At 37.0% G+C, this 15283-nt stretch overlaps 1 protein-coding gene across 1 annotated transcript; it reads left to right on the plus strand.

The window, feature by feature from the left end:
- The first annotated feature begins 1456 nt into the window (after window positions 1-1456).
- Window positions 1457-13921, plus strand: LOC112497978 (multiprotein-bridging factor 1c). Its single transcript, XM_052440380.1, is given in 3 exon segments — window positions 1457-1599; window positions 8391-8528; window positions 13679-13921. Coding segments are annotated over 3 exon segments (447 nt in total). The 5' UTR covers window positions 1457-1533.
- The last annotated feature ends 1362 nt before the right edge of the window (window positions 13922-15283 follow it).

Genomic DNA, 15283 nt, shown 5'->3' on the forward strand with positions numbered 1-15283 from the left:
GAAGTGGAGTGAAAAAAAAATTCTTATACAGTAAAATCTCAATAAAATAAATTAGTAATATTAGAACCATAAAAAATCTATTAGTTTTGGCCTTTTATGAATATCAATACATTAATAAATTAAAAGATCATTAATTAATAACTAATGGAGAAATTCTTTATTTCTTCAAAATATGAGTACGTTTATAGTATTTATTTATCTTAATTTAATATTTAATATTTTTAATTTAAATAGTAGTTAATTATCTTATAATGATAATAATTAGATTATTATAGAATTTTTATTTTTATATTAAAAATAATATACAGAGCTCATCTTGCGATTGTTGTAAAATAACAATGCAAATTGAGATTTCGTAATACAAAAAGAATTAATGATGAGATTTAATTTTAAAATCATTTTAAGAAGTAAAAACAATGCTTAGAATATGTTTTACAAAGCCACATGAAATATCATGTGTATTTAATTTTAAATTAGATAATTATTAACTTATATAGTAAGTGGTACCTATAAAAAACATATCTTATAAATTTATCAAATTATTAATTTACTATATTGGCCACACATCCAAATCAGGAAAAACTATTATTTAATTAAATTTATAAATTTATCGAGATTCCTGCGGTATTAGATGATCAATTAGATTTATAATTTATATAAAAAAATTATTACCTTGTGTTATTACAAAATGAAAACTTTCACATAAAAGTTAATAATATTTAAAAAAATTGTTTAATAAATATAATTCTTGAAACTTAAAAAAAGAAACATTAAGACTCGTTGAATTTATAATATGTTTAATGTATTAAATTGAATAATAACAAAACTAAGCATATTTATAAAATATTTATGTAACTATATTGTACTATGAAGACAATAAATATGCCACTCGGCCTTGACCGACTTTGATCGAGTGGTAAACTCATCCCGTTACTTGAGTGTGAGTCCCTTCTTAAGGGTCTTACACCACCACTTCCAATTAAAAATTAGGAAAAAAAAAAGGCATTTCTCCCACCTCTCCAATATTTGTGCAGGGTAAAAATGGAGATAATAAGTTAATAACAGATGACTGATGTAAAATATCAATAGATTAAAAAAAATTACAAAATATCAAAATGGAGGTTATTTTTAATGTTTTAAAGGGGTGTCAGTAGCACAAAGTTCGCGCCATTTCAAGTTGGCCCAACCCATTATATCTTACGGTTTACACACTGTTGCCACGTCATCCCAACACCCGAAGATATTTAGCTGCCTTGGCGATCACGCACAACGCGCTTAATTACGATACGCTAACTGTCCTCGTCAGCAACAAAACCAATAATCATTTGGCATGTCATCCATTTGATGGAAGTTTTACCATTGCTCGCATAACACAACCTTGAAGCTGGAAGAACTTTCCAGAGACGAGGTTTCAATATAAGATGTCTCCTCACTAGCACCCCATCACCTGATTGTCACTCGATTTTTGCTTGTGGAAAAAGATAATAAGTAAATCAAATCAAACTCTCCTAGATCTCTCACGCTTTACAGACGATGCCGAGCCGATATCCAGGAGCAATATCACAGGATTGGGAGCCTGATACGACACTCTTTGAGCGAGTGCAGACTCCAATCGGTTTGGAAGAGGATTTGAACAAAGAAAATAGAAACAGGGGAATTGCAGAGAAATAAAAGAGACGAAGTTGAGAAGAAGACAAATGATATTTTTCCTTAAATGACCTCACGGGTCCCTTGCCTTGACAGTACAATATATTCTTGCCTTCCCAAAACACCCACGCACCCTTAACTAACTATGGAATAAAATTACTAATACCAACAAAACAATAATTGAAAATAGAACAATATTCGTTATTTTCATATCTCAAGCATTCTCGAACATTCTTCAAATGACAAAGTCTTTAAGCCATCTTGGTTTCTTTCTCGCACGAGCTGGACCTATCCTAGGCTGCTCTCTAGCTTGAGTCTTTGTTATGCAAGACAGAGCAATATATCGTAACTTGCTCAAGAAAAGAATCAACCAAGACTTAAACACAAGAAGAAAGAAAACAAGAACATCAAGAACAGTTGAACACCAAAGAAATAACGTGGTTCAATTCTACAAAGGAACCTACATCCACGGTTGTAAGAATGCCAGCTAGGGCAGAAGCTTTATTGACTATAATGGCTTATTACAAAAGAACACTTCCACTGCAGATTAAAACCTCTCTCTTTTCCGATTAGCGTTTCCTCTTTGTAATGCTCAAGTGTTTTCCTCTATTTCTGAAACTAGTTTAGAGACAGCTTATATATGTATGCTTCTCACATGTGTATCCACTTTCATGAATCAGTCTGTTATTACTAACTGCTCTCTCGTTTGGATCCCACTTATGCCAGCTCACCAGCCACCTCAACAAACCCATAACAGAATATAACTAACTAAGGCTTTACAAATCTCCACCTTAGCTTTATTCTGTTTATGCTTCCCCCTACACTGAATCAACAACTGTAAACTTGAATTACAAGTTAACACTTCCAATCAAGTTCAGCAAGTTCCTGAACCTGACTGATGGCAGTGGCTTGGTTAACATGTCAGCTGGGTTGACCTCAGAAGGAACCTTGACCACACTCACCACTCCTTTGCCAATTTCATCCCTTATGAAGTGCATTCTAATATCAATATGTTTAGTTCTCTCATGATACTTAGGGTTTTTACTTAATTGAATATCACTTGAGCTATCACAACTAACTTTAACAACTTATTCTTTAAACCCCAATTCAGAGACCAACCCTGTCAACCATATTGCCTCTTTAACAGCTTCTGTGAGTGCAATATACTCAGCTTCTGTCGTTGAGAGAGCAACCGCTGATTGCAGAGAGGACTTCCAACTTATAGCACCTCCACACATAGTAAACACAAACCCTGTTATAGACCTTCTTCTATCATTATCTGTTGCAGAGTCAGAATCTACAAACCCAACAACTTCAGGTGATGCTCCACTTATTTTTCCAAACACAATGGCAGTGACAACAGTCCCTCGAAGGTACCTCACTACCCATTTCACTGCATTCCAATGATCTTTACCAGGGTTCCCCATAAATCTACTGATGACACCAACTCTATGTGCCAAGTCAGGTCTGGTGCACACCATGGCATACATGATGCTGCCAACTGCACTGGAGTATGGTATTTTCCTCATATAGTTAAGATCATCATCAGTTGTAGGTTCCAGAGATTTAGATAACTAGAAGTGAGCTGACAGGGGTGTTGTAACAGGTTTTGAATCTTCCATATTGAACCTGGTTAACACTTTCTTCACACAATCAGCTTGAGACAGATACAAAGTCTTAGAGTTTCTGTCCCTTATTATCTGTATGCCCAGAATTTTTGTAGTTGCACCCAAATCCTTCATTTCAAATTCAGTGCTTAGTTCACCCTTGAGCTTCTTTATTTCTTCTTTTTGCTTACATGCAATAAGCATGTTGTTGAGTGTTAGAAAATGTATATTTATAGAGGAGAAAATCGTCATTTTACATTTCACGTCTTACTAACAACCCTTACTTTTATGTATTTAAGCTTCTTGTAATGTAATTATGTGTGTTTCATTTTAATTAAGTATTTTATGTATTTTAGGGGCATCATGGTCATTTCACAATAAACGAGAGATCGGACGGTAAAACGGACATCACTTTTGAACTCAGGACGGTTAAAAACCTTAGAAGGAGCATAAAAGGAAAAATGGCACTGTTCACATGTACGGTACTATTCACGTGTACAGTACTGTCTACGTTATTGGTCACGACACTGTTCACATAGACGGATCGATGACGTGGCATTGACCGATGATGTGGCATTAACTGATGAGGTGTCACGATCCTGTTGGACTAAAATTCTTATGTACTGTTGATGGTGACGTGGCAGCATATCAGTGGACCAAAAATCTCGCGTACGGTACATGCATCACACAGGATTATTTTCAACCAAACTGCGTCACTGTTCAACCCGGGTCAAACCGTGTTACTGTTCACCCACGTGGTCAAATCGCGTACTGCTGACTGATGATGTGGCTCAATCCTGAGCGTCCAAACTGTTTTTAATCCGATGACCATGATTTACTTAATGTATCTATAAAAAAAGGGCATCCCCCCCTAATTTGATAGCTCTGAATCCATTTTCTGTAATTCATTCTCCATCTTGTATTTTCTACGTATTTTAATAAATTCTTATTTTGCCCATAGTTCAATTATGAGTAGCTAATTTTCTTTCAAGCTTGGGTTGAAGGTGAAGTCTCAACATGTGTCATGGGCTTTATTTGGTAAATTTATTTTCTTTTCCCCTCTAATTTTTGTGGATGATTTGACTTTTCGTCGACAAATAATAATAATCTTGTCTAGATACCGCCCTGGTTACACCGGCTCCCTAGTACAAGGTTATTATTATTTGACATGATAAACTCTTAGCACCATATTGATTAGAGTTTGGTTCATGAGGTATGGATTCTCCCCTCATGATTTAATTGGTATTAATAAGGAAAATTTAGCCCATGGTGCATGTTGATACGGATCTAGATACCCAAGTACGTCATTTCAATAGATTTCTATTCAATTTATTCTCGCCATTTCAATTCCAATTTTAGGATAATCTACGTCACTTTCACTAAAAATCCAATCACCCATTTACAAAATTAATTCTACACACAATTAAAATCCACCTCCTTGTGAGATCGACACTCGTCACTATTAATCTATTTTACAATAGATTTGTGCGCTTGCGAGTTCAATAAAATTTACACAACACATGTTATCAACATAGAGAAGTAAGTAGATGCCAACCCCACTTGATAGGAATTTGTAATACACACAATTATTAAATTTGCTTCTGCAGTATCCATGGCTTATCATGAACTCATCAAACTTCAAATACCATTGCATTGGAGATTGCTTGAGCCTATACAAACTCTTTTTCAATAAGTACACCTTGTCCTCAGATCCTCTCTCAATGAACCCTTCTGGCTGTGCCATGAAAATTTCTTCATCAAGACTGCCATGTAAGAAAGCAATTTTAACATCCATCTGCTCCAGCTCCAGGTCAAAATACGCAGAGAGGGCCATTAACAACCTAATGGAGTTGTATTTGACTACAGGTGAGAACACTTCATTGAAGTCAACTCATTCTTTTTGTGTGAATCCCTTTGCCACAAGTCTGGCCTTATGCCTTGGTGGTTCCTTCTTTGAAGCTCCAGCCTTCAGTTTAAAGATCCACTTGCTGCCAACTAATTTTTTGTTAGGAGGCTTTTCAACTAAGATCCAGGTGTTATTCTTCTTTAGTGAGGTTATTTCATCCTGCATTGCAGCATACCATTTCAGCTTATCACCACAACACATAGCTTCTTTATAACTCAAAGGCTCTCCACCATTTACTTCATCAGCTACTGTTAGTGCATAGGAAATAAGGTCAGCTATGCCATATCTCCTTGGCATTTTGATAGCTCTTCTCTCCCTATCTCTGGCAAGTTGGTATGTCTTTAATTATGATGATTTCCTCCCTTCTTTGAATAGTTCTGGAGGCTCATCAGAAGTCTTGCAACTATCAGAGTGCTCTACCTTCTGTCCAACACTTTCAGTTTCCTCTAATTCTGAGGCTTCAATATCAGTTTCTACCTTTGACTGAAGCATTTATTCTTCATCAAAGGTTACATCCCTACTGACAAGTATTCTGGATGGTTTGCGATTGAGAGTCCATATTTTGTATCCCTTAATGCCCTCTGGATAACCCAAAAAATACCCTTTGACAGCCCTTGGTTCAAGCTTACTTTGCTTTATGTGAGCATAAGCTGGGCACCCAAAAATCCTCAGATTACTCAAGTCTGGTGGCTTTCTTGACCAAATCTCTTGTGGTGTCTTGAAGCCTAAGGCTGTAGATGGACTTCTGTTTATCAAGTAGGTAGCTGTAGTGACTGCATCAGCCCAAAAACCTTTAGATAAACTTAGATTCAGTAGCATACATCTTACCCTCTCTATTAAGGTTCTGTTCATCCTTTCTGCTAGCCCATTTTGCTGTGGGGTATAGGTTACAGTTCTATGCCTTGCTATGCCCTTTGATTTGCAGAAATCTTTAAACTTTTTACTGCAATACTCCAACCCATTATCTGTTTGTAGCCTTTTTATTTTCTTATAAGTTTGATGCTTAATCAGAGTAATCCACTCTTTAAACTTCTTTAGTGCTTCATTTTTGTGTTTTAACACAAAAATCCAAACCTTCCTAGAGAAGTTATCTATAAAGGACACAAAGTACCTAGCTCCACCTAAAGATGGAACTTGTGTGGCCGCCAAAGATCTGAGTGAATGTAATATAAGGTTTGCTTGGTTTCTTTCCTCCCCATACTGAATTTCAGTCTTGTAGCTTTGCCAAATACACATTTCTCACAAAATTTTAAGGAAGAAATTTTTTCATTACCAAATAAGCCCTGATTGCTTAACTCTCTGAGACCTCTCTCACTGATATGGGCTGGTCTCATGTGCCAGAGCTTAGTTTTGTCTCTGGTCACACTTACAGAAACCCCATGCTCATGTGAGGATCCAACAAGTATATATAGCCCATTTTTCCTAACCCCCTTTATAACAGTTTCACCCTTATCTGTGACATGCATTTCTCCATTTTCAGCCTTAATAGTACACCCTGATTGATAAACCATTCCTAGGGATATTAGATTTCTTTTTAGTTCAGGGACATATCTCACATGGTGCAAATCTCTAGTGATACCACATGCATTTTTAAGCTAATGGTTCCTATTTCAGCCACCTTGAAAGCCAAATTATTTCCTAACAGGTCATTCCCTCCATTTACACTTTCAAAGGTCTTAAAGAAACTCTTATTTGGACACATATGGAAAGAACAACCTGAATCTAATATTTACTCACCAATTGGATGCCTCTCTGCAGCCACCAGAACATCTGCTTCATCATAGTCACCTTCATCCTCAAAGGCTACATCAGCCTTCCCATTTGACTTCTTTTGTAATTCTTCTAGTTTCTTTTTCTCAAAATAATCCTTGATGTAGTGCCCCTCTTTTTGGCAGAAGTAACACTTCCTCTTCTTCTTCTGTTTCTCAGCTTTATCTTTATGGCTATTGTTTTTCTTCTGCTTATTGTTTTTCTTTTCTGGCTTTCCTTTGGCAACTAAACCTTCTGCATTGCTTTAATCTCTTACTTCTGCCCTTTTCTTCAAATCCTTAGATTCCAGAGCATTTTTGACATCTTTCAACGTGAGAGTTTGTCTTCTATAGAGGAGAGTATCTACAAAGTGTTCATAAGACTCTGGAAGGGAACTAAGTAAAATGAGTGCCCTGTCTTCATCTTCAAGAATTATGTTAACATTCTCAAGATCAAGAATGAGTTTATTAAACTCATCCACATGATCTTTCATGGTTACACCATCTTTCATCGAGAATGTGTATAATCTCCTCTTCATGTACAACCTCTTTGTTAATGATTTCTTCAGAAACATTTCTTTAAGCTTGGCCCACAACCCAGATGCAGTTCTTTCTTTGGATACCTCTCTCAAGACTTCATCGGAGAGATATAAGATAATCGTGCTATGGGCCTTGTTGTTTATGGTCATCTAGTCTCCACCAAAACTTGAAGAACCTTCTCCTTTCTCTTTTTTGGCCATATGATCTTCTTTATCATCGAGGGCACTATTAAGCCCTTACTGAATCAGAATTGCTGTCATATTTAAACTCCAGAGATAAAAGTCATTATCTTCATTAAACTTTTCAAGATCAACTCTGGTGCTTGCCATTTTCGAATTCGATCCCAATCAACACCTTGCTCTGATACCAGTTTGTTATGGAAGACAGAGCAATATATCGTAACTTGCTCAAGAAAAGAATCAACTAAGACTTAAACACAAGAAGAAAAAAAACAGGAACATCAAGAACAGTTGAACACCAAAAAAATAACGTGGTTCAGTTCCACAAAGGAACCTACATCCACGGCTATAGGAATGCAGCTAGGGCAGAAGCTTTTATTGACTATAATGGCTTATTACAAAAGAACACTTCCACTGCAGATTAAAACCTCTCTCTTTTCCAATTAGCGTTTCTTCTCTGTAATGCTTAAGTGTTTTCTTCTATTTCTGAAACTAGTTTAGAGACAACTTATATATGTATGCTTCTCACGTGTGTATCCACTTTAACGAATCAGTCTGTTATTACTAACTGCTCACTCGTTTGAATCCCACTTATGCCAGCTCACCAGCCACCTCAGTAAGCCCATAATAGAATATAATTAACTATGGCTTCACAGTCTCATTCATGGGTTGAGCTTCTTCCATTTTTGTAGGTTGGATCTCTTCCTTTGCTGTCTCATTAAGCTCGATCTTATTCACAACAATGGGCCAAGTTGTATCAGAGCCTGTGGTGCTGCACAAGTCCAAGAGCAAGGCTCAAGAGTTGCGAAACCCAGAGGCGGTGAACCAAGCGCTGTAGTCAGGCGCGCTGGTCCAGACCGTAAAGAAGTTTGACGCCAACTTAAAGAAACAGAAAATGAGTGTTTGGCTAATAAGAAAATAAATTGAGATCTGGAAAACTTTCTTCTTTTATTTTCTCAAGCTTAAGTTGCTACTGAACGATTACAAGCATATATACACAAGTGTAGCAGCTCAGCTGAAGGTTACAAAACTAACTAACTAATTACAAATTGATTAACAAACTTATCACGTGTATGAGTACAAGCAGCTACATAACCACCTGGTGCCAGCTGACAGTACATGTCATAAACTTGCAACTGATTATAGAAGCTACTGTGGTCTTCTGCTCTGTGATCCTCTGCTTGACTGCAAATATGAGCTTCTTTAACATCCCCCCTCAAGCTCAAGGGTCTGCTAATGACATTGAGCTTGAACCTGAAGTAGCTGAATTTTGGAAGAGATAAAGCTTTTGTGAGAATATCAGCAACTTGTTCATCTAAAGGAATGTATCTCACTTCTAATTGTTTTTGAAGTACCTTATCTCGAATGTAATGAATGTCCAACTCGATATGCTTAGACCTGGAGTGAAACACATGATTTTTGGCTAATTCCCCAGCACTCTGATTATCACACCAAAGCACTGGTGTTGGCAGCTTTACAATGTTGAGCTCAGAAAATAGAGATTCCAGCCAAGAGGTTTCTGAACTTGCTGATGACAGTGCTCTATACTCACTTTCAGTGCTGGATTTTACCACTATGGCTTGTTTCTTAGAGGACCATGAAATTAAATTGTTGCCAAGATAAATGCAATATGCTCCAATGGACTTTTCTATCATCTGTATCACAAGCCCAATCTGCATCTGAGTACCCACTCAAACCTGTAACTTCAAGCTCCCCTTCCTTCTGAATATATATTCCATGAGTGACAGTTGCTTGAAGATATCTAAGTACCTTCTTACAAGAAAACCAATGCTGAAGTGTAGGAGCACTTAGATATTGACCGAGCTTATGAACTGAGTATGCAATATCAGGCCTGGTGAGTATCAAGTATTGGAGCCCTCCAACAATACTTCTATAGAGAGTTGGATCTTCAAATTCTTTCCTCAAACAGCCCTTTGCTACATTTTCTAACTTTTGACCTGTGCTGAGAGGTGTATCAGAACCTTTATAGTTCTGGATTAAAGCTCTACTTAAGAGGTCTTTGATATATTTTGTTTGTGATAAATGCATCCCACTATTAGTATAACACACCTCAACACCAAGAAAATAGGATACCAATCCCAAATCTTTTAAGGCAAAACCTTACTAAACTTAGTGATGAATGTTTCCAACAGGGAAGAATTTGGTCCTGTAATGAGAATATCATCCACATAGATAAGAATAAGAATGATACCTCCGGTGTCATGTCTGATGAACAGGGATGTATCAGCCTTGGAGTTGAAGAAATTCCAGCTTGTAAGACACCCTTTGAGTTTGTCATACCAAGCTTTAGGAGCTTGCTTCAAGCCATAAAGAGCCTTGCTAAGTTTACAGACATAGCCATCTTTGGTGATGAAGCCCTCTGGTTGTGTCATGTATATATTCTCTGAAATATCTCCCTTAAGAAAAATATTATTTATATCGATTTGCCTGACTTTCCAACCTTTCATCACTACCAAACTCAGTATAGTTCTAACTGTAGAAGACTTTACCACAGGGCTGAAAGTTTTCTTATAATCCACTCCTGCTGTCTGGTGAAAGCCCTTGGCCACCAATCTTGCTTTGTGTTTAGAAACTGTACCATCTGTATTGTACTTGGTTCTAAAGACCCATTTACATCCAACCAACTTATGCTAAGATGTCACATGTACTAGAGTCCAGGTATTATTGCTGGTTAGAGCATCAAATTCTAATTGCATTGCAGCTTTCCACTTAGGATTAGACAAAACTTCATCAACAGTGGATGGTTCCAGGCTGTTATGTGATGTTAAGAATGCTTTAGGCTTGAATATACCAGCTTTTGCTCTAGTAATCATGGGATGATTTGGCAGAGAATGTTGGGATGGTTGTGTGGATTGAATAGGAGATGATGTTGTTGTTGTGTATATGAAGTAACTATGGTAGAGGGTTGAAGATGTATTTGAGAAGATGAAACATCAAAGGTTGTATTATGACTATCAGGTGAGGAATGATCACTAAAATGATGAGATGGAGCTTTATCTTCTGCAGAGCTAGCTTCAAAGGTTTCTTGATTGCTATTGGAAAGTGAAACAGTATAAGATTGAAGAAGACTGTAATGGAAAACAGAGGATTTAGATGATGAAGTTAAGAATTGTGAATTTGATGTGTAAGGAAAAAAGGTTTCATCAAATAGCACATGACTGGCTATAAAAATCTTTCCAGAAGAATGCATACACTTGTAACCCTTATGTAAAGGGCTGTAACCAAGAAATACACATTTTGAGGTATGAAAATGGAATTTGTGAGTATTATAATCCCTTAAGAATGGAAAGCATGAACAACCAAAGACCTTGAGAAATTTGTAATCAGGTTTGGTTTTAAAGACACATTCATAAGGTGACTGCATAGATAGTATGGGTATGGGAAGTCGATTGATAATATAGGTGGCTGTATGAAAGGAATCCCACTAAAATTTGATAGGTAAAGTGGCTTGAGCAAGTAAGGTGAGACCTAGCTCGGTTATGTGTCTATGTTTTCTCTCAACTAAGCCATTCTGATTGTAAGTGTAGGGATATGAGTGCCTGAATTGAATACATTCCTCATGAAGAAAATTAACAAATGATCTATATTCTCCACCCCAATCTGATTGAATGCACTTAATGGATCTATCTAGCTATTTCTCAATTTGCTTCTTAAAGATTTTAAAAACAGCTAGTGTTTCATCCTTGGTTTTTAATAGGAATATCCATGTGAACCTTGAAAAATCATCCACAAAACTCACATAATATCTGTAGCTTTGAACTGAAAGCACAGGGGCAGGTCCCCATAAATCAGTGTGCAAAACTTCTAATACATGCTTTGTTTTGGTAGTAGAAACTGGAAAATGTAATCTATGCATTTTTCCCATTTTACATGCATCACATGAATCAAGAAATTTACTTCTATATAAATTCTTGAAAGCTGAACAAGAGTTTATTACATGACTTAAAACTTTGGAATTAGGATGACCAAGTTTCTGATGCAAAACAGAAACACTCAGCATACAATTTGGACTGATACAAGGTTCTGCTGCAGTATGCAAGCAGGGGCTTGTTTGTTTATTGACAACTGACTGAACAACTAAAAACATAGATAGAGGAACATTTGAAATTTTGGATTGAGTGGCTTCAAGAGACCTTTGAAATGATTAAGAAGAGACTTTATTAGAGGGAAACAATAGCAATCTGTATAAACCTTTTTCAGCTTTGCCCTGCAGTATGATCAAATTCCTCACCTTGTCCTTCACAAAACAGGATTTATCAGTAAATTCAATAACAATAGTGTTATCTTTGGTTAGCTGAGATATGCTAATAAGATTCTTGTATATTTGTAGAACAAAAAGCATGTTGTTTAATTCGAGTGTATTATGAGCAGAAGAGTTATGCATTCTTAACACAACATTTCCAACATTTGTTATGTGTAAACCAGTACCATTTCCAATGATGAGTTTAGAGTTACCTGCAAAGGATTCTGCCATAGTCATATTTCTCATGTCATTGGTAAGATGGTGTGTAGCTCCACTATCCAGATACCAATTGGCATCAGCTGCACCATCCTTATCAGATAGATATGCAGCTTTGGGATTTCTGTTTGGAGGAGGTTTGTAAGCACCAGAGGTAAAGAATTCTTCAAGTTTCCAGCAAACATTTGCAGTATGACTAGTTTTGAATCAGATTTGACAAGTTGGTTTAGAAGCATTCCACTGAAGTTTATGATTCATTTGAGGCCTGATAGAGTTATTGTTACCACCCCCACCATTGTTCCAATTTCCTGAGCCTGATCCCCTTTGATTATCACTTTGAAATCCTTTGAACTGGTTATTAAGATTATTTACAGAACCATTGCCAAAGAAACCAGATCTTCCATAGCCACCTCTGTAATTATTTCTAAAATTTCCAGCATTATCTAATCCAGTAAGATAGTTATGATTACCAGATCCTCTACCACCTGAGAAGTTTCCTTTCTTGAAACCTCTGTTCTGAGCTAAATTAGCTTCAAAATTATGCTTAACATCCATTCCAGAAAGCATATGTGCTTGTTGCTCAATTCTAGCCTCTTGAGTCAACAACATATAAGCCTCATTCAAATTCATTTTATCACTACTTATTTGACCAGTAATATAAGTAGCAACAACATTATAATCTGGTCATAGTCCTGAGAGTACATGCAAAATTAAATCATCACTACTTAAGGCACTTCCTGCCGCAGTCATGTTATCAGCAAAATTCTTCATTTTAATGAAATACTCATTAATTTTCAGATCATCTTTCCTAGTCCTGAGAGTCTGGATTTTGAATGTGATCCAAATTGAGTTTCAATAGCTTTCCATACCTCAAGAGAAGTTTCCAGATTAAACACCAGGCTTATAATACCTTCACTCATCGATGATAGCAACCAGCCAAGAAGTACTTGATCTTGTGCTTTCCAGCTTGATGAATCTAGATTCTCAACAGATCTAAGTTTATTGTCAATTCTTCGAGCAATATGAGATGGAGGAGGAGTGACAGTTTCATCAATGAATTTTTCCAGTCTATTGCCGCGTATGGAAGCTAGAACTTGGGACCTCCAGATCAGATAGTTTGCCTAATCCAGTTCACAGGGGTATTAAACGTGAATGAGAAGTTTTTTGAGTTTGTATGAATATTCGAAGTGTGATTTGATGAGACAATATTCAGAGACGCCATGACTGGCTCTGATACCAACTTAAAGAAACAGAAAATGAGTGTTTGGCTAATAAGAAAATAAAATGAGATCTAGAAAACTTTCTTCTTTTATTTTCTCAAGCTTAAGTTGCTACTGAACGATTACAGGCATATATATACAAGTGTAGCAGCTCAGCTGAAGGTTACAAAACTAACTAACTAATTACAAATTGATTAACAAACTTATCACGTGTATGAGTACAAGCAGCTACATAACCACCTGGTGCCAACTGGCAGTACATGTTATCAACTTGCAACTGATTATAGAAGCTGTTGTGATCCTCTGCTTGACTGCAAATATGAGCTTCCTTAACACGGATCAAACAAGAAGACCGCTGGAGCAGTCGTCAACATGAGGAAACTTGATGAGGGAACCGAGCCGGATACGCCGAGGCAGATACAGAGGGCGCGGCTAGGGAAGAAGATGAGCCAACCCGACCTGGCTAATCAGATAAACCAGCGGCCGCAGGTGGTTTCGGAGTATGAGAATGGAAAGGTTGTGCCAAACCAAACTGTTTTGGCGAAGATGGAGAAGGCTATTGGCGTGAAGCTAAGAGTCAAAATTCGCAAGTGATGATGGCTGTTTGCTGGGATGATGTCGGGTTCTGGTTTGTTTGATTGTAGTTTGTTGGTTTTGGAAGTTGGACATATGTGTTGTGTTGTTTGTGTTTGGAATGACTTTGTGGCCCTCGATCTTGATCTTTAGATTGTAGAAAAAGTTGCAAATATACTAAAGAAATGTAGATGAATTGTGGTTTATGGATTTCTATTTCAACTGTCTGAAACATTTTGGGTTGCGAATTAGCTGATTCGACTTGCTTATTGATTGAATGATTCATCTAAATGCAAAACCCGTAATTACTGAAAACATAATCTAATCTGCATTAGAATACAAAGCAAATACTCAAACAAGCTCCTATAACTTAGTTTGTGTTGTGATGTGAAGCAAATCTGTTGGTGGAAACATCAGCTGAAGCTGCGTTTTGGAAAGTCAAACTCATATCTCCTGGAACGACATGTATGAGGGTCGTTTTGGTTAAGTGATGCACAAGAGTTTCACGTGAACGGATAAGTTGCTTTCTTGGTTCGTTAAGATCAGTTAACTCACATGCCTGTCACATGGTTTTCTGGGTTGGTTGCTGATTCGTTAAAGAGCTGTTATATACAGCTGATTCTGGTAACAGAAAGGAGGAAAAAAATGAGAGCTATTGTGAGTTGAGAAGACTGAAAGAAAACGGCTTCTTGTGAGACTCTGTAGTTAGCTTGTAAACTCTTTGTAACTTCTTTGAACAATCAATACAAATGGGTTCTGTTTCTCCCGTGGATGTAAGCTAGACTGAAGCTAGCTAAACCACGTTAATTCTTGTTCTTTTCTTTAATTTTTCAGTTCTTATAATCTGTGTGTATTCTGCTAGATTGATTCTTGGTGCATCTTGTTTGTTTGATTGTGATCTTGAGAAGTGTTTAGAGTTGATTGAAGTAATTAACCACTCCTAAGCACTACAATTGGTATCAGAGCCTGGATTGCAAATCAGACACAAGTATGGCTGGTTCAAAGATTGATCTAGAGAAGTTTACAGGGAAGAATGACTTCAACATGTGGAAGGTCAAGATGGAAGCGCTACTGATCACTCAAGGGCTAGGTGATGCCTTAGAACCAATCATTAAGAAAGAAGGATTAGAAGCCTCCACCTCATCATCATCACTAACACCACAACAAGCTGCTGAGATTGATAAGAAAGCAAGAAGTACCATAATCTTGAGTCTTGGAGACTCGGTGATCAGGGAAGTTGCAAGAGAAAGAACAGTGGCTGATCTGTGGGCAAAACTTGAAAGGGTGTATATGACTAAGTCATTAGCCAACAGACTTTACATCAAGAAGAGGATGTTCACGCTAAAGATGGCTGAAGGATCATCTCTTGAAGACCACATTGAT

The sequence above is a fragment of the Citrus sinensis genome, chromosome 1, assembly GCF_022201045.2.
Source record: "Citrus sinensis cultivar Valencia sweet orange chromosome 1, DVS_A1.0, whole genome shotgun sequence".
In the NCBI taxonomy this organism is placed as follows: domain Eukaryota; kingdom Viridiplantae; phylum Streptophyta; class Magnoliopsida; order Sapindales; family Rutaceae; genus Citrus; species Citrus sinensis.